Genomic DNA, 18,655 nt, shown 5'->3' with positions numbered 1-18,655 from the left:
TCGAGAATTCCAAAATTATTCACATTTTTCCTAAGAATTGTAAATACTTTTACAAATTACACAAATTACTTACAATCTATTGCCGAAAATATCCAACTCCGAGTTTGGGCGAATATATTTTTTTTTCGATTTTCCATAATAGAATTCCGGAAAATTAGAATTTGGATTTTTTTTTATTATTTTTTTAATAAAGATTAGAATTTGGATTGGAATTCTCATGTATTCCGGAAAAATGGACTTTAAGCCTCCTCACCCATCACACGCAACTGACCGCACCTCTAATCTCTATACAGCGACCTATAGGGATATCTTCGGGGTAGCCCAAATCTTGCAGCAATACTGAGTCAACTGACACACTCAATTAATCAATTATTATTATATATTTATATGTAGTGTGGAATTGACACACTCAACTAATCAATTATTATTATAAATATAGTGTGGAATTGACACACGGGGTTATTGTGTGGATAAACTTATATTTTTCATTTCCAATCCCAGTAGTCCATATACTCCACCAACTTTATTTTTGTATTCAATATTTCAATCCTTCCTCAAAAACAGAACCAGGTGTAATCCCAAACCCAATGATGGCAAGAGAATACTTTCAGCACTCAAACAATCTTACTTCTTCTTGCTGTTCATCAATAGTTTTACTCTTTCTGTTGTGCCCACTTCTTGCACTCTCTTACAATACAGTGAAATATCTTCCAGGCTTCGAAGGCCCTCTACCATTTGAGCTAGAAACTGGGTAATACAAGTGTAAATTTATTTACTATACTCGAGTTTTGTTACATATATAGTATATACGATCACATATCTGTTTATCTGATCATCAGGTATATAGAAGTGGGCAAGTCAGGGGATGTGGAACTATTTTATTACTTTGTTAAGTCAGAGAGCAATCCAGAAACTGACCCTCTTATGCTTTGGCTCACTGGAGGCCCTGGTTGCTCAGGTTTCAGTGGACTAGTATATGAAATAGGTAAGTTTCATTTTCAAATTTATTGATCGCTGCATGGTTCTGGTCATTTACCCTGTGCTGATTTTTGGAGTAGAGCTAAGCCACATGTTATTGTGCAGGTCCACTTAAGTTCAAGGATCAAGAATATAATGGGAGCTTACCAACATTGGTTCAGAATCCCTTCTCATGGACAAAGATATGTATTTCATTGTTTTTTTTTTCCTTAGTATGTGTAGGTAAGTGTATCTTGTTCTGTAACGATGACAGTGATGGATTTTTTTTTTCACGCAGCCAGCATAATCTTCATAGACTCTCCTGTTGGAACTGGATTTTCATATTCAAAAAGCATAGAAGGCTCAAAGAGAGGTGATATAGAATCAATGGACCAAGCCTACCAATTTTTGAGAAAGGTACAAAATCTTGCTACAAGTTCTTGAGTTCTTTAGAATATAAAAAAGAAAACACTGAAGTTTCATTTTTTTTCCCTCCTGAGTTGAGTTTTTAGTGGTTGCTCAGTCACCCTGAGTTCCTCTCACATTCAGTCTACATTGGCGGAGATACATATTCGGGAAAGACGCTTCCACTTCTTGTTCAAAACATAGCATTTGGTAATTTTCAATCAAAATTATCTATTTCTTCAAGAAAGTCATGAGATGATTGATACTTTATTGTCCAATAAATAATACTGCAGGTATTGAAGAAAAGCGTAAACCATATATTAATCTCAAGGTATGTGGATCACAAGTACCTTTAAGTATGAAAATTCTCGATTGAAGCCAATACATATTAGGAACTTTGGCACCCAGCTCCGTAATTCCTCGTCCATGTAATAAATTGGACCTTCTACTAGTATCATTCACAAGTGAGATGTAATTTAAAGGGTTTTTAGGTTAATAGTCCTAATAGTTGGTTTATTAGGGTTTGGTCTAGAAAAGCTTGAATATTAGGGTTTAGTCCTAGTTTTGGTTGTTGACTGTCAGTCAACTCAGTTGACTGTGGTCAATCTGCTTGTATTTTTGAAATGACAATAATACCCCTCACGTGGAACATCGCGTGAATATATAAATTAAACTTTGATACAAGAAATAAGGTCATCTTCTAGGACTTGGTCCCTACTGTTATTTGACAAATTAGAGTTACTTGTCAACCATTAAAAAACCAGTCTCAACTTCCGTTTGGCATGAACTGAAAAACTAGTGCTTTGAAATCATTACCTTTGAAATCCGTACCAGAACAACAAGTTAGGATCCTAAACCTACATGATTAAACACATAGTACGAATCCTGACTAAAAAAAAAACTCTGATAGCTCCATAAAAAAAAAACTGAGTTTGTGACTTTGAAGGGGAGTTTTCTTCAACAATCATGTAGTAATCTCATAAAATCTCATTCATAACTTTCCATGTCTCTACACTAACAGGTAGGAGTGTAAAAAAAAACCGTTGACCCATTATCCGGTAGGGTATCCAGTCTTCACCCGTCACCCAAACCCGCACCGACCCGAAAACAGACCCGCCCCGCCCCGCCACCGACGCGGTCAGGCTATGGGTGTAGGTTTTATGCTCAAACCCAACCCGTCAAGCCGCCCAACCCGCATTGTGTCAAAAGCCGTTGACCCAACCCCGTTGACCCGCACAATTTCAAGACTCTAACTTTAATATTTTTGTATGTTGTTTATATTTTCTGTTAACTTTTGTAAGAATTTGGGAGATATGAACACAAACTTATGAGTTCAATATCAATTTCAAATATTCAAGTTTGAACATTAGGCAAATATCAAAAGTTCAAATTCAACTTTCGAATTTTGGAAAAGATGAATCATTCATTCTTATATTAATTTCGAATTTTTTTAGTTTATATTTTATTGTTTTGTACCATAAATCCTCGCTCTTATTTTTATTTTATCATGCTATGGAAAACAATCAATTTACAAATGGTAAATCACGAGAAAAAAGTTTCAAATTTACAAATATGATTTTGGGTTCAAGTTCAAGTTTTTTTATTTTTGTTTATTTTTTATTGATTGATTCCATTTTTTTCTCTATGTTGTGAATTGAAAATATATTACTTGCAAAATTAGAAAGTTTTTTTTGGGTGAAATTGGGTTAAAATGATAATTTCCACCCGACCCGAATGACCCGCCCAAAACCCGCCCCATAAGATGACCCAACAGGCCGGGTGATGGTACTAAAACATGACACTTCAACCCGCCCCGTCAGGGACCATTGGATTTGTATCCCCTAGACCCGCCCCGCCCCGCCCCATCACTATTTGACCTGCAGTTGGCCCACCCCGTATTACACCCCTACTAACAGGTATAACTGAGTCACTTACATTTTTTGCTGTTTTATCTTACATAAATATGAAGTGGGTGATAAGTTCGTTATCTGTGAAAGTGAATTCTTTGACTTCAATTGATATAGAAATACCTTATAGTTATTATAGTCTTCCTTTGTGTACGCCTTTGGATGGTATTAAGGATAGTGTTGAGAATCTTGGTGAGCTTTTGATGGGTGATGGGATTGAGAATTCGCCTTATGAGTTCAAAATGTACACGAATGAGACCGAGTTTTGTGTGTCGGTCTGATCCTTTGAATGCGAATGATTTCAAGATTTTGAAGGAAAGGATTGATGAGATGTATCAGGTGAATTTGCTTATTGATAATTTGCCAGTGATAAGGTATACTAGGAAAGAAGGTTATTATCTTAGGTGGACTGGTTATTCGGTTGGGATTAAGGTTCAGGATTTGTTCTATGTGTTTAATCATTTGAATCCATACCAGGTTACTTAATTTTGCCAAAGAAGTGATAAAACTCAAATCATTAGCCTCCCCCGTTCCAAGATTATTTTCTGCCAAATTTAATCAATATTTTCTAACAATTAGGACTAAACTCTAATTTGTCAAATAACAGTAGGGACCAAGTCCTAGAAGATGACCTTATTTTTTGTATCAAAGTCTAACTTATATATTCATGTGATGTTGCACGCGAGGGGTATTATTGACATTTTAAAAATACAAGCAGATTGACCACGGTCAACTTAGTTGACTAACAGTCAACAACCAGAACTAGGACTAAACCCTAATATTCAAGCTTTTCTTTACCAAACCCAAATAAACCAACTATTATTAGGACCCAGACCTAAATATCCCAAATTTAAAAGTAAAAACTAAAAAGATCCATAGGACAGGCCCTAGATTATATATATAAAAAAAAAACTATACTATAGTTATAAAATCACTACTATAGATCGAAGAGGTTGACTTGTCGATTATGTCCGGATCTTACACAAATGCTTACTGCTGGTAACCTCGTCCTCTGTCTAAATATCGACCGCACATTGATTAACATAACTGCAGAGAACTATTGTCAGTATCTGCCCCATCGCATACATAATAACAAATTCATGTGAAAGTACCATCCAGTGTTTGATTGCTCTCCCTCTCTCTAAATGTACGTAGATGTGAATGTAATGACATTCTTTGAGAATTTGCTTAGGCAATGCAACCTATACATTTGGATAGAGCCAATAATCATGCATATTTCTAAATAGCTTTGCTTGAAATGGTTACAGGGTTATCTGCTTGGCAACCCAGTAACTGATCGTAATCGTGACAGCAATACAATACTTCCATATGCACATCGAGTGGGACTTATATCAGACGAAATATACGAGGTCAGTAGCTCATCATAACTTCCTAATCATTTTGTGATGCCTGTGTACTAATGAACACTTAAAACCCTGCTTGGTGCACCCCTCAAAAATCTTATGCTGCAATAAGGCCAATAGCAAAATACAAGAGGAAGGCGCAGATCTAAGGAATTTCTTTACAAGCCGTGATTTTCTTAGCAGTACAGCTTTATCCCTTGTTTCTCACTCCACTGTTTTTCTCAGTGTAGTGTATTTCTTGAACCATTCTTTAGAATATGTGAAGGATTTTGGAGAGCCTTCCATGATTTTGGGTGAATCAATCAGGAATACTACTTTTCTTTTGGAAAGTCTTATTAGTTTAATTGTGCATGCAGTCAGCCAAGAGAACTTGTCGAGGGGACTACATAAATGTGAATCCTGATAATGGAGAATGTTTGAAGAATCTCCTGGTTTACGATAAGGTAAACTACTATCTACTCTGAGCATCACTTTCTTTAATATTTTAACAAACAATGTGAATAAAAAGGGAGAAATAGAAATGATCGTTTTGCATTACAGTGTGTCTCAAGAATCAATACTTTCCATATTTTGGAGCCAGTGTGTTCTTTCGCATCACCAAAGCCGCAAGAGAAGGTGCAGTATAGAAGATCCATTGCCGAGAATTTCAACCCGGTGATTGATCAAAAACGGACTTCTTTGCTTGATCCACGACCCCCCTGTCCTGCAGCCAACTGTAGGGTGAGTGTCTTCCTCTTATAATCTCTGTTAGACTATTAACAGCTACTTCAGTCTGTTTTGGGATGATTATTAGTTTAGACTTTTAGAACTTATGACTATAGTTGGAGATTTTTAGAGAAGTAACAAGTTCGGCTAATTCAGTCAACTGATCTGACCTAAGTTGTTTCTTCTGAAAATATAAAGTCTATTCATTAAGTCTTGCATAGGCTGGGTAAGCCAAAGGATAGTTCTCTGTTTGGTGGTATCAAAATTGTTAGCAGTTCGGTTGAATTAACAACAGTTTTGAGCAGTATAATTTAGCATACTGTAAACAGCTTACATATATGCTAGTAAGTTACAAGTAATGTTGGTGATACAATCTGATGTGAAAGTCGGTTGAGAAAGAGCTTAGATTGCAGTATATCCAACACGCATCCCAAGTGTATTGAAGTTCTTTTGAACAGCTGCAGTCGCAGACTTGGAATATAACAAGATCTCTTAGTGTTTATTCACAATGCACTCAAGTAAATTTGAACTACAGGCTTATGAAAATCAAGTGTTGTGCATTCATTCTAATGCAAGCTCACTTGTAGATGAAGTTATATGCTTAACCCAAGTGACATTTTATCGGTATCCGACACGGCGAAATACCACAAATCAAGGTATATTACAGTCAGTTTGTGGACGTGTCCTATCCGACACAGATACGTGGATATGTATCTGACATAGATTTTTGTTTTAAAATATGGAGCGTCGTTGTTACTTATTGCTCAACTAATGATTTTTTTCTTTTACGTAGGGTCATGCTTATTTGCTCTCATATTACTGGGCTGATGACAAACGTGTGCGGAAGGTTCTCCAAATCCGAGAGGTACAAAATGACAAACACATATAGAGTAAATGTTAGAATAGGAGAGTAGTAAATGATACAGCAAATTTAAATTCATGATGTTCTGAAAGCAGTTTGTGTTTTTGTAAGAAAAGAATATTTCATTTGATGAATATGAAAATATTCTGGAAAATTAAATGACACTATATATGTGATTCTGAAGCAATGAGAGTTCAATATAGCAAGTGTTCAGTTGCGTCGATTAGCATCTATGGTATACAATCTGGTTGTCCATTTGTTTTGCCTCTGTGGGATTTATAGTTCCTAAAATCATATATAACCTATCAAGTTTATGCTTTTATTGATTGTTCATATAATCATATCCAATCCATCTTTGATTTAGAGAAAAGGATGTGAATGAATTAAGTACCGGTGAAATGTTGTTCAAATTACATTTAATCTAACTAAATTCATGTACAAAGAAAAGAACAATGGTTTTATAATTAGAAATACATGACTGACATCATATGTATTTTGAGCAGGGATCAGTACCTGAGTGGCAGAGGTGTTCCTATGACTTACCATATCACTACGACATAGAAAGCAGCTATGAGTATCATGTAAATCTTAGCACAAGAGGCTATCGATCTCTTATCTATAGGTAAGAAGACCACACAAATGATTTTTCCATCATATGGTACATCCAAAAAATAGTTAAACAACTAACTCCGTTATTATATTTTGTGAACAGTGGTGATCATGACATGTCTGTCCCATACTTGGGCACTCAAGCATGGATACAAGCACTTAATTATCCGATTGTTGATGATGGGAGGCAATGGCTTGTTGGGTTTCCTGGTGGACAAGTTGGAGGGTTAGTTTCTTACATGTATTAAAATTGCGTATAATCCTACATTGAACGTAAAGAGCATCTCCAGTGCAAAAGCTATGCCAGGGATCCACTTGGGGGCAGTTTTTGCCTCCTTAAAGCTTGAGCGCTTGAGATGCTCTATCATAAGTACTTTGAAGTTTCTTTTGCATTACCAATTGATTCTTGTTTTTGGTTTCAATGTAGACTCACATGGACATACTCAAACAAGATGACATTTGCCACAGTGAAGGCAAGATTGGCTCCTCTGCCCATTTCATTCATTTATGCTGTTATCCACAAATTTAAAGTGGAGGTAAATGTAATAATGTGATTCAACCTTTGTTTATGCAGGGTGGAGGTCACACGGCTCCAGAATACCGTCCTAGAGAATGCTTTGTAATGTTCTCAAAATGGATTTCAGAGGAACCTTTGTGATCATCTCCATTAGTAGAGCACCAAAACTATGCAATACTTCATTCTTTCATAAACTCAGCAAGTTGGTCAAGTGGACTTGGTTGATTCAATAGGCCATACTCGTCATCTGAAACTAGTTATGTGTAAGAGGCTAAGACCTAAGAGTAATGATAAACATTTGTATAACTGTACGTCGTGGAGCTTCTTTTATCCTTCTTAGCTCTGTATGTGTCTTAGGACTGGGCATTTGACACAGAACTTGATATCTATATGATCATATTTTATTTGAATGGAATCTGACCCCGCCACCTTCCTCGCTTTTATAAAAATGAAATTTAACATAATCACATTCTTTCTTCCTAAAGACTGAACAGAAAAAAAAAACTGAGGCAGCATTATTCTTGTTAAAATGGAAAAGTGGTTTGATTTCACTCTGCAAAGACACTGTTGGCCATTAGACCACCGTCGATCCAAAACCCAAACTCAATCAATCCGTTCAAACGTGCTCCATGCACCAAATAAGTACCTATCCCCCGGCACCCTTTTTGATTGAAGACTAAGGAACCGTCTTGATTCTTGGTGGCTATGACGGTCTCTCTGCATGCTGCCATTGTCCAGATAACCGGGTTCAGTACTGGTTTTATTTCTGGTCACGTTCTCACTGCTTCTCTTCTTGGAACTTTGTTATTTTACCACCCCCGTTGTTTCAATTTTGATTCCAGGCATCCAGAAATGGCACTAAGTTTGTTTGCCCTTCTGGCGTCGCGATAATTGCTGATGCTGGTAATGGTTTGGAATATGTGCAGATTTTTTGTTTAAGATAATGCATGCCATTGTTTTTATGAATTTTGAGAAACCGCCCCTAGCTTTTCACCAAAAATATAGGATCAAAGCCAGTTGGTAAACAGCTTTTCGACCAATTCTTAAGGTGGCCCGATCGAGTTCTGCAATATTGTCATTCTAAAGATGTTCAACTGCAATATAACATGTTATTGTAGATTGTTTAATAATACTGCCTGAACAAATTCCTTTCCTGCAAGTGTTGCATCCCAGTTGAACATCAAACCGGCAAATGAGTACTGGCGTCTTGTCCTTGAAAGCACACCACCTTTGTCTTCATACTCATGGTGTTTCTGAAAGACAAGAACTCAAAACTTAGTCCTAGGAAACAAAGCCAATATGATTCCCTACTCCGATCCCCTTATTATTCCTGGGTCATTTTTATTAAGTGATGATGATCGATGATGGCTGTTTATGTTAAGAACTGATTTCCAAATGCAATTTGTCTCGTGTTTGTTGTCATCTAAAAAGATGTCAGTTTCTTCTTTGTTAAACAAATAATTGACTTAACGAAAATCTCCCCACTAAAAGAGGAATGAAGATGAGGCCAAAATATGCACACTTCGTTAGTATATATAGGTCCAGCCATATAGTACCAAGGGAATTACTTTTTTTTTTCCCCCGATAATACCAAGGGAATTACAGTGAAACAATAACAACAGGATGAAAAATCGGCTCAAAGGAATCGAGAGGATTGACATCATCCTAATATGGTCTAAAGGACAAAATTCACATATCTACATTCTACAGTACATTAATACAATCATACATGCTCATACAGACACCTCCTTTTAAGTTCTCCCTTGGAGCCTAATGAAACAATTTTATGGAAATCCACTCAGAACACTACCACCCAGCAGTGCTAGAGATGGCAAGACAACACCTTCAGCACTCAAACAAGCTTAGTTCATGTTGTTCCATATTAGCTCTGCTACATCTTCTTCTCTTTCTGGTCTGCCCACCTCCTGCACTCTCTTACTCAACAGTGACATCTCTTCCAGGGTTCAAAGGTTCTCTCCCATTTCAGCTAGAAACTGGGTAAAACAAGAGTCAATTTATGTATGTGCTTAGTGTTTCGCGAAAAATAATATATGTAATGTCACGTACATATGGCTAGTGCTCTTAGAATTTGATGTACGTATCTGTTCAGGTATGTAGGAGTGGGTGAGTCAGGGGATGTGCAGATGTTCTATTACTTTGTTAAGTCAGAGAGCAATCCAGAAGATGATCCCATTATGCTTTGGTTCACTGGAGGCCCTGGTTGCTCAGGTTTAACTGGATTTGCTTATGAAATCGGTAAGCTTCTTTTCATTTTTAACTTAACCACTATACCAAAAAAGGATCAGGTGTAAGCAGAGGATATATGCTTCGGGTATTAGGCCTGTAAGCCTGGAGTCTACAAGTCGGTTATGATAGAAAAAGAAAATTATTAATCTATTTCTTTGAGGAATATCTGTCCAGTTGAGCTTATATGTTGGGTGTATGAGCCCAAATTTTATTTGGAAAAATGTTAATAACTTAATAATCATTACATAAAAGCATGTGAAGATGAAGACTATGGACAGACTATATCCTACTGCCGTGGGTTGTGCAGGTCCAGTTAACTTCTTCGTGCAAGAATATAATGGGAGCTTGCCAACTTTGGTTACGAATCCCTACTCGTGGACACAGATATGTATTTCTGTATACTCTTAGTAGTATTTTTTAAGTATGCCTTTATCTAAGATGATGGCTGAGGTGAACTTTCCAGGTTGCCAGCATAATCTTCCTGGATTCTCCTGTTGGAACTGGATTCTCATATTCGAAAGCAAAAGAAGGTTCTATGCCAGGCGATATAGAATCATGTGACCATGCCCGCCAATTTTTAAGAAAGGTACAAACTCTAGCTACATGTTCTTCAGAGTTCAATCTCCCACAAGAACACTACACTTTTATTATATTTCTTTGCTTGAGTTTGCAGTGGTTCATCGATCATCCTGAGTTCCTCTCAAATCCAGTCTACATTGGCGGTGATTCATATTCGGGCAAGACCGTTCCACTTATATTTCAAGAAATAGTACTGGGTAATCCTGAATCAAAGTTCTCTAAGAGCCTGAAAGTTATTAACTGAATATACAACACCAGAAACAAGTCATTCTGAAGTGTGTAGGGTAAAATCCACTCATATTAGTATTTTTTGTTCAAAAGAATAGAATTTTCAAGGATTATATTAATTCATTCTGTTGTTATCACTATGAGCGATAACCATTGACTAGGATTTAGGTATTAGGTATTAGGTAGTATCTTAATGTCTTTATTGTAGGCACAAGATTCACTCCCTTGGACCAGTGTTGCAAGTAAGTCAATGTGATAGATAAATTTATAATTTCTAATGCTACAAATTTTCTGCAGGTAATGAAGCAGGGACTCAACCATTCATCAATCTCAAAGTATGTTTCACATAGACATTAAACTAAGTGCTAGCATTACCAATTTGAAGCAAATAGAGCACCTGGAACTCTTTCTTGTTGTCCATGTAGTAAAAATGAACAACTGTATGTGTCATTTGTTGTTGTTGTTAGACATAAATATTTCTAAATAGTAATGTTTGATATGGTGACAGGGTTATCTGCTTGGCAATCCAGTAACAGATTCACGTCTCGATAACAACAAAATACTTCCATATACCCATCGCATGGGACTTATATCAGATGAAATATATGAGGTTAGTAGTTCATCATCAACTTCATCATTCTTGTTGTATGTTTACCGATGTCCTCCATGAGTCCCTGCTTGGTTGACCTCTCACAAATGACAAGCTGCAAGAAGATCCAGTACAAAACAAAACAATTTTCTTAGAAGTACATCTGTATCCTTTCTTTCTCACCCACTACATTGTATTTTCTAGGGTATTACTTGCACAGTTCCTTAAAGTTTTAGTTGATGATGGATTCTGGGGCCTTCAAGTTTACCGGTCGACCAAGCAGGAAAAAAAACTTTTTAGGAGAGATCTTATATGTTACCTTCAATATGCAGTCAGCCAAAAGGAGTTGTGGCGGGGAGTACATTAATGTAAATCCCAGCAATAGAGAGTGTTTAAAGAGCCTTGAGGCTTACTCCAAGGTGAACTACAGTTTACTCAACATCACAGTGTTTCATATCGAAATCACTTTAATTACTGACAATAGGTGAGAATATGATACTTTGCATTGTTAATTACAGTGTGTCTCAAGAATCAATACTGGCCATATTTTGGAACCACTGTGTAATTTCGTTTCACCGAAGCCAAAAGAGATGCACAAGATTAGAAGATACCTTCGCAAGAACTGTAGACGCTTAATTGATTCAAAACAGGCTTCTTTGCTTGATCTACAACCCCCTAGTATTCCTGCACTCAACTGTAGAGTGAGTCTTCTTTTCTTATTTGTATCTCTTTTTAACTAAACAATAGTTTCTTTTTAGCTTTCTCACAAACTCCAGGGAAAGGTTTCAGCATAGATCCATACACATTGTTGGTAGAAGTGTGTAAGATTTCCCAAATTCCTTAAATACCAGTCTGGTTCTAATTACATTGACACGGATATGAAGTGTCTGACACGGTGAAATATCAAAATTAAAATTGAGGTATATCACATACAATGTGTCTGACATGTGGATACGTATCTGACATAGATTACTTCTGAAAGATGGCGTGCCCATGTACTGTAGGTCTGGTTTCTTATATTTTGGAAAATAAATACTATTTGTTGCGAATCTATTTAAGAAATTTTGAAAGAAAAGAAATTTATATGTTTACGGTTCGTAAATTCATGTTAATGTGTTAAAGTAACCAACATTCTATAGGCTTACGGTGATTTGCTCTCATATTACTGGGCTAATGACAGGCGTGTGCGGAAGGTTCTGCAGATCCAAGAGGTACTGAAATGTGTGACTAGAAAAAATAGAAATGTTGTTAGAAACAAAACAGTTGGAAATAAAATCCTATGCCTAAATTTCTTGTTTTTGAAAGATATTAAGAATATTTTTTGTTTGAGGAATATGATTGAAATCATATGTATTGACTGTGAAGTATTGACTTAGAGATGACTATAACAACATCATATGTATCATGAGCAGGGATCAGTTTCTGACTGGCAGAGATGTTCCTTTTTGCAATATAAACATGAAATAGATAGCAGCTATGAATATCATGTAAACCTTAGTGCAAGACGCTTTACATCTCTTATCTATAGGTATGTTTAGCAGACATTGATTCTGCCATAATCTGGTTTGTCCAACAAACGATATTAAAAAACTAAAGCTATTATGTTTCTGTGAACAGTGGTGATCATGACATGATTGTCCCTTACTTGGCCACTCAAGCATGGATACGCTCGCTTAATTATTCCATTGTTGATGATTGGAGGCCCTGGCTAGTAGATGGACAAGTTGGAGGGTTGGTAAACTTGTGTCTGGTTCTAACTTCTATACCAAGAGCATCTTTACTGGAAAAAAACTATTCTCATATTAGTTTTGCTCAAGAGAAATGCCCCATTTGAGAGCACTTTCGTCTTTATGTGGGCAAAACTATGAATTAACTTGAAATGATAGAGCTGTATTAGAGATGTTTTATCAGTAATAATTTGACATTGATGTTCTGTTACTGAGGGACTCATTTATTCATTTCGATGTAGATTCACAATGACATACTCCAACAACATGACATTTGCCACAATAAAGGCAAGACAGCTAGCTACTCTGCATTCCTTGGTTCATTTATGTAAAAACTGGTAGTGCAGATAGAGGTAAAAATGTGATCACTATTTGTTTATGCAGGGTGGGGGTCACACAGCTCCAGAGTACCTGCCAAAGGAATGTTTTGCAATGTTCAAGAGGTGGATTTCTAGTGAACCTTTGTAATTACCCCCACGGCAACAAAAGAATCCAATAGTGCCTAACTCATGCAGTTGCAGTGAAGTGGACTATGATGATTTTTGTTCATTAGTTTGATGGCTAGACCTATGTAATTACTGTAACAAATTATTATAATATGTTCTGAACAAGAACTTTAATTATATAGCTCATTTGGCTAAGTTTTCTGTTTGCTCCCTGTCGTAGCTCTTAAGAGCACAGCAACGTAACAACTTTTGCTATTGGTGGAGTGATTATGTGTGTGTTATCGCAATACAATCTATAGTAGATTTGGCTAGCAAATCTTATAGTTCTGTTAGTTAATTCTCCTCTAAGCTGAGTCTGAGTTAGACTCGGATAAGTCAAACTTTGAACCAAGGACAAGGAGGGAGTTTCAGAAACTGAATTTCCCACTTCATCAGTTTCACATGCTACCCTCAACAGTATATAAGCTGTTAAATTTGAAGCTAACAGAAACTGGCAAACAGAAACGTAATGGCTTCACCTAAAAAAGTACAAAACCTTCTCGAACTCCTACGTTCCCACCACTTCCTCCCACTAAACTCCTCCCTGTTACATTCCCAGCTTCAGGTACGTCTCTTTTTCTTCACTTCGCCTTTCCCAAGTTGTTTTTTCTTATACTTGTATTGTCTTAAATTATTGTCTTATTCTGTGTCTATTATGTTAGGAGTAAACTGTAAACTGTTAGTTAAAAAGATTACTAATTTGATTTGATAGGAACAGGAGTGATCATAACTTGGCAAAGACTCACCCGGTTGATCTTTCTGTTCATCCTTCTGGTGTTGTTCCTGAAGTTCAGTAAGTGTTTTACTTGATACTGTTGTATGTAAAGATGCCTAGTGTGGTACCAATATGTGCTAAGCAGTTGAATAACTTTTTTTTTTTTTTTGAAAAAGTTATGGGGTTAAGTCAGACCCCACCGGTTTATATTGCAAAAGGGTAAACCTTACAAGCCTCCCTAAGAGTTTGATCATTAAAAGGAGGCACACAAAGACGCAAATCGACATACTATAAGCCTAACATACCTGAGATCACTAGACATGCTACAATCGAACCCTAAGAAAGTAGAGCTAGGAATCCTACTTCCTAGTCATGATTTTCTTTACAATCTTAGGATGATCTTTCCTAAGATGAGTTTGCGCTTTCTCATAGTTACAAAAGAAACCTTCGCAAGCACAACACACATAAGTAAGTCCCAAAGTGTCATCCCAAAACTCTTTTGTGTAGTCCTCAAGATGTCTCATCTTTTTGTTTTTGGTTAACGACTTAACCTTCTTCATCATTGCAAGTGTAGGCTCTATTTCTCCTGAAGAACGCTCTTGGATCCTTTTGCTTCTTTTTGGCTTCACAGTAGTCCATTGATTCTCAGAAGACGCTGCATACTTTGATGTGCTCTTAGGCAATGCAAGCGTTGGAGCCCTTATATACGTATCCCCAAACAACTCAGATTCACTCTCTGAGAGATCGTCTTCTACATCCTCATTTCCAACAACTAACCCTTCATACATGTTTATTTCTCTACTATTTGGGAGTTGGTTAAGAGGAGTAACTCTTTGCTGGTGCCTTTGTATTGGTAGGTCCAATACAGTAGGTATACTATGCTCTCTCGCTACCAAGTCTCCTGAGCTCCTAACAAGGAGTGTCGGAGTGGCTAAAGAAGGCCCCTGCTACTGGGGGCTGACTCTGCTCGACCAGTTGTGACTCCATGTAATTCCGCAGTGAACTCAAAGGGGGCTACCACTGCAGTATTGTAAAGCTGGGGAACAGCATCAGGAGACATGTCAGTGATCGCAACTATAGTATTGTCAGAAGCTGAGCTTGGAACTGCAGCATCAGGAGACATGTCAGCTGCAGTTGAATAACTATGGTATTGTTCTGTGCTATTCTGGTGCTCAATGAGAGTGGTTAAGTCCTCTAAATGCTGCTCAACCTGGATCATATTTTGACAGTTCAAAACCTTTCTCAGTAACCATTGTCAGTTAGCTGTATCAACCTGGATCTATTGTATCACTAAAAACCATCTCTTTCCCTCGCTTATGTTTTGAAGGAAATATGATGTTGAGCTGTACTTGTACCATTATACGAGCCTTATATTACTGATGTTAATGATAATTTATACGGTTTCTATGCATATGCAGGAACATTGTGTCAACGGTCGACTTGGATTGTAAACTGGATCTTAAGAAAATTGTTCTCCAAGCTCGTAACGCTGAGTATAATCCCATGGTACGTAATTAATAAAAGAGGATCGGCATAGTTTCAATAGGATTCAATCATCTCTGCTCCTGGAAACGGTGTTCAACCTCTTCTCCTGCTTTCACATGACAAATCACCACTTTTTTATTCACAGTACTGTTATTTGTACATTTGAAAGCCTGATGATGTACACTGTCAAAAAGTGGCGTTTGGTGGTGTGAAAGGGAGGGAACAGAGGTTGAATCTCTGCTCATTTTCTTCAAAGGCTTTGAAGAAAGATGGGGGTTTAGTTTGAGGGCTGTTGTGATTCAGTAGCATACTTTTAATGGGGAATACTGAAAAAAGCTTGAGGTTATGGCTAGATCTGATGTCAATAATGTCCTAAAAATAAAAATATATTGCCTAAAGTCTGTGCGATGTAGGCTTATGCCTTGCAACTGAGGCGTACACCTCAATGCCTTGGGAACGCCTCACACACTGAATCGTACGCTTCCTATGCATATACGCATTACTCAACGCTTCTAGGGTGTTTTTGGTACGCATCTCGAGGCGTACGCCTCAAACACTTTTTAAAATGTTGGTATTTAGTAACTCAGACATCCCAATAAGGGAGCTTGGTTATGGAATACATAATGAAAACACAAGAGAGAGAATTCATTTTTAAAGTATCTCCTGCTGGACATCTTTTAATGTTATATGAGTAGTCACTGCTATCTGTCTTTTAAGCCATACTGCATGTAGGTTTGCCACCGGATACCTTTCATTTACCTGTTTCTCTTCCTCTTCTTCCTACAAATGCTAGGCAAAATAATCTGTTAAGCAATGCCTAATCTAGAAGTTGCAACTATTCTTTTTAGTATGGCTGAGCTTAGTCCTAATAAAAAACTCTAGCGAGTTTTAATTGGATTAGTTGAACTGTTAATATAGTTGCCAGACTAGATGACTAGGCTAAGATATTGTACAAGCTATTTAGTGGTTTTCAGCGTCTTCTGTTGCTCGGAACTTGTTATCGCCTAACTTCACATATGCGTTGTCACAGCATTTTGCTTCTGTTATTATGAGGATAAGGGAGCCCAAGACAACTGCTTTGATATTTGCTTCCGGAAAGATGGTGAGTAGGTCCTAAATGATATCTAAAATCTCTTGCTGACTTGCGCTATCCTGTAGAGTAGTCTGTCCATAGTTTTGCTTATATCGTGTATATATTAACTTTTCCTGTATTGTGGATTATTATGCCCACCCCTTGGTGTAGTTACACGGATGAACAATCTGACATGGCGATCCCTGTTTTTTTTATGTACAGTAAGACGGCTATTTTAATCAGGGTGACATAATAATTATCCTGTTTTCAGCAAAAAATGTACTGGAGGCCAACATGCTGCACACAATTGATGAGTAACTTATCAGTCACAGTTCTTTATGGTTAACCCGATGATGATATCCTTACAGAGTTACAGGTCTGCATTGGTGCCAAGAGTGAACAAGAGTCAAAGCTGTCAGCTAGGAAGGTGGTAATGGCTATTGAAATTTTAGATTTGAATTTTGAATTTTTGGTCCTGTTTCTTTCTTCTTAGAGGAAAGGTAGAACATTCTTGATATATACACAAATTTGACCACGGAAACTACTTTCAGTAGTATTTTCCTTAAAAAAAAAAGAGAAATGGGTAAGATAAAGAGTTTTTTCTTTCTTTATTAGTGCGAAAAGGTATTCACAGCAGTCACTACGATCAAATATACATGTCTCCAGCATTTAACTGCTTTCCAATCTGACATAATGTCATTGCTTTCAGTTCGCTCGAATTATTCAGAAGCTTGGTTTTCCAGCAAAGTTTAAGGTACTTTGTTGTTCTTCTTCTCTTAGTTATTTTTATTTTAGACCTCTCTATATGCATGTTATAATTCATTTTCTGTTTCTTGTTATAGTACTGCTTGTGTAAGTTTCAATGTCAATGTTGTTATGTAGGACTTCAAGATTCATTATCTCGTTGCCCTCTGTGATGTGAAATTCACCATTAGGCTTGAAGGCCTTGCATCTTCTCACGGACACTTTGCAAGTGTAAGTGATATTTGTTCATTCCTAAGATTTATAGTATAGGCGTAGAGTTGCGTCTGCTAATAGTTCGCATTTCCTCAGTGACGGTAGTTGAGAATCATTGCATACTTAGTCCAATCATCAAATCGTACATATTTTCCATTCAGTCCATTCATATAAGACTTTCGTAGATAGGCAAAAGGAATCTGGTTTTGGTATGATGCAATATTCTGGGCTTTGGAAATGGGATTCTTATTTATCCTGAATGCAGTTGCATCATCTTCGTGCAGTATGAACCTGAAATATTTCCAGGCATGATCTATCGAATGAAGCAACCAAAAATGGTTCTGATCATATTCACCTCAGGGAAAATTGTTCTAACTGGGGCAAAGGTAATAGAGGATTTACGGAAGTTTGTAGTTTCCAAAGTAGTTATTATAGTGGATAGGCTAGTTTCCCTTCATTTGTTCCATACCTCTTCAGGTCAGAGATGAGATTCATGCAGCCGTGGAAAACATATATCCAGTTGCTTGTGGATTTAGGAGACACAAGCAATGGTAAGGGCTCTTTTGAATTGAGCAATTTATCGCATTTTCTGCTCTGAGAGTAGAAAAAGAAAATTCATGTAGAATTAAGGTAATAATGTCGATTGATCATATGTTTTAGGAGTTCCCGATGGCATTAAAAAAAAAACATCTGGATTTATCATCAGTAAAGGCTAATCTCTAGTACTCAAGTTATGTGCAGATAACTATTAACAGAAGAAACTACTTAAGGGAGTTGGTTCTGCCAAGGGAGTTTGCAATTCTACATAGGTAGATGGAAGGAGGCTCGAGTGGTTTATGATCTTTATCTATCTCGACTAATTATAATATAAACTATAAAGAAGCAAAGCTAGCTACGATGCCTTAATGACTATTAATGGAACATATATAGCTCCTTGGACCACATAGTTTGTAAATATGCTGATGCAGTGATGCACACTCTATTCATGTGCATATATCTATTAAAGAATAAAATGCTATGTGTGAGTCGACTCTGCTAAATGCACTCTGTGACCTTTTGTTCTAACAATACTAACAACAATAATAATAAAAACCTCATACAAAATTCCCAAACTAGTGTCTAAGAGTTCCAAATAATCTGATAAAAGTACTTGTGTGGAAGGGTTTAGCAATTAGTAAAAGCAGAGTTAAGAGCGATAAGTTGAGTACTAGAGATTGAGGAAAGCAGAATTAAGAGCGATAATTA

At 36.9% G+C, this 18,655-nt stretch overlaps 3 protein-coding genes across 10 annotated transcripts; all 3 read left to right on the top strand.

Moving 5' to 3' along the window:
• The first annotated feature begins 268 nt into the window (after nt 1–268).
• Nucleotides 269–7,736, top strand: LOC147491149 (serine carboxypeptidase-like 7). Of its 2 annotated transcripts, none has more exons than XM_086565542.1 (14): nt 269–751; nt 840–985; nt 1,084–1,164; nt 1,256–1,374; nt 1,470–1,572; nt 1,656–1,693; nt 4,538–4,639; nt 4,990–5,076; nt 5,174–5,353; nt 6,132–6,203; nt 6,704–6,822; nt 6,913–7,035; nt 7,237–7,282; nt 7,384–7,736. In XM_086565542.1, exons 1-14 carry the CDS (start codon nt 588–590, stop codon nt 7,465–7,467), a joined length of 1,464 nt encoding a protein of 487 aa, XP_086421668.1. In that variant the 5' UTR covers nt 269–587; the 3' UTR covers nt 7,468–7,736. The 2 variants fall into 2 exon arrangements, with proteins under 2 accessions (XP_086421668.1, XP_086421667.1); XM_086565541.1 differs by having other exon boundaries at nt 470–751; nt 1,084–1,160; nt 1,252–1,374.
• A 1,292-nt stretch (nt 7,737–9,028) lies between these two features.
• LOC147491148 (serine carboxypeptidase-like 18) lies at nt 9,029–13,337 on the top strand. Of its 7 annotated transcripts, none has more exons than XM_086565538.1 (14): nt 9,035–9,296; nt 9,437–9,582; nt 9,881–9,957; nt 10,037–10,159; nt 10,247–10,349; nt 10,678–10,715; nt 10,889–10,990; nt 11,302–11,388; nt 11,488–11,670; nt 12,109–12,180; nt 12,382–12,497; nt 12,587–12,700; nt 12,939–12,984; nt 13,081–13,337. In XM_086565538.1, the coding sequence occupies exons 1-14, from the start codon at nt 9,196–9,198 to the stop codon at nt 13,162–13,164; spliced, it is 1,392 nt and encodes a 463-aa protein (XP_086421664.1). In that variant the 5' UTR covers nt 9,035–9,195; the 3' UTR covers nt 13,165–13,337. The 7 variants fall into 7 exon arrangements, with proteins under 7 accessions (XP_086421666.1, XP_086421664.1, XP_086421661.1 ...); XM_086565535.1 differs by having other exon boundaries at nt 9,036–9,324; nt 12,587–12,704; XM_086565537.1 differs by having other exon boundaries at nt 9,039–9,324; nt 12,587–12,714; nt 13,081–13,156.
• Nucleotides 13,254–18,430, top strand: LOC147491147 (TATA-box-binding protein-like). The gene is made up of 10 exons (XM_086567191.1): nt 13,254–13,267; nt 13,894–13,974; nt 15,315–15,402; nt 16,412–16,483; nt 16,830–16,883; nt 17,163–17,207; nt 17,336–17,428; nt 17,695–17,796; nt 17,888–18,040; nt 18,152–18,430. Exons 1-9 carry the CDS (start codon nt 13,254–13,256, stop codon nt 17,963–17,965), a joined length of 627 nt encoding a protein of 208 aa, XP_086423317.1. The 3' UTR covers nt 17,966–18,040; nt 18,152–18,430.
• The last annotated feature ends 225 nt before the right edge of the window (nt 18,431–18,655 follow it).

This window comes from Coptis chinensis, chromosome 6, assembly GCF_015680905.1.
Source record: "Coptis chinensis isolate HL-2020 chromosome 6, ASM1568090v1, whole genome shotgun sequence".
NCBI classification, from domain to species: Eukaryota; Viridiplantae; Streptophyta; class Magnoliopsida; order Ranunculales; family Ranunculaceae; genus Coptis; species Coptis chinensis.
Note: the sequence above shows the minus strand (reverse complement) of the source record. Positions and strands in the feature narration are given on the sequence as shown.

Bases quoted from the DNA above. Each gene is read 5' to 3' on its own strand.
- LOC147491149 (XM_086565542.1), top strand. From the start codon at position 588: ATGATGGCAAGAGAATACTTTCAGCACTCAAACAATCTTACTTCTTCT. The intron at 5,077-5,173 runs GTAAACTACTAT...TTTGCATTACAG, and splicing joins ATCTCCTGGTTTACGATAAG to TGTGTCTCAAGAATCAATAC. The intron at 6,204-6,703 runs GTACAAAATGAC...TATTTTGAGCAG, and splicing joins AGGTTCTCCAAATCCGAGAG to GGATCAGTACCTGAGTGGCA.
- LOC147491148 (XM_086565534.1), top strand. From the start codon at position 9,113: ATGGAAATCCACTCAGAACACTACCACCCAGCAGTGCTAGAGATGGCA. The intron at 9,583-9,880 runs GTAAGCTTCTTT...TGGGTTGTGCAG, and splicing joins TGGATTTGCTTATGAAATCG to GTCCAGTTAACTTCTTCGTG. The intron at 11,389-11,487 runs GTGAACTACAGT...TGTTAATTACAG, and splicing joins GCCTTGAGGCTTACTCCAAG to TGTGTCTCAAGAATCAATAC.
- LOC147491147 (XM_086567191.1), top strand. The intron at 15,403-16,411 runs GTACGTAATTAA...GCGTTGTCACAG, and splicing joins ACGCTGAGTATAATCCCATG to CATTTTGCTTCTGTTATTAT. The intron at 17,429-17,694 runs GTAAGTGATATT...ATCTTCGTGCAG, and splicing joins CTCACGGACACTTTGCAAGT to TATGAACCTGAAATATTTCC.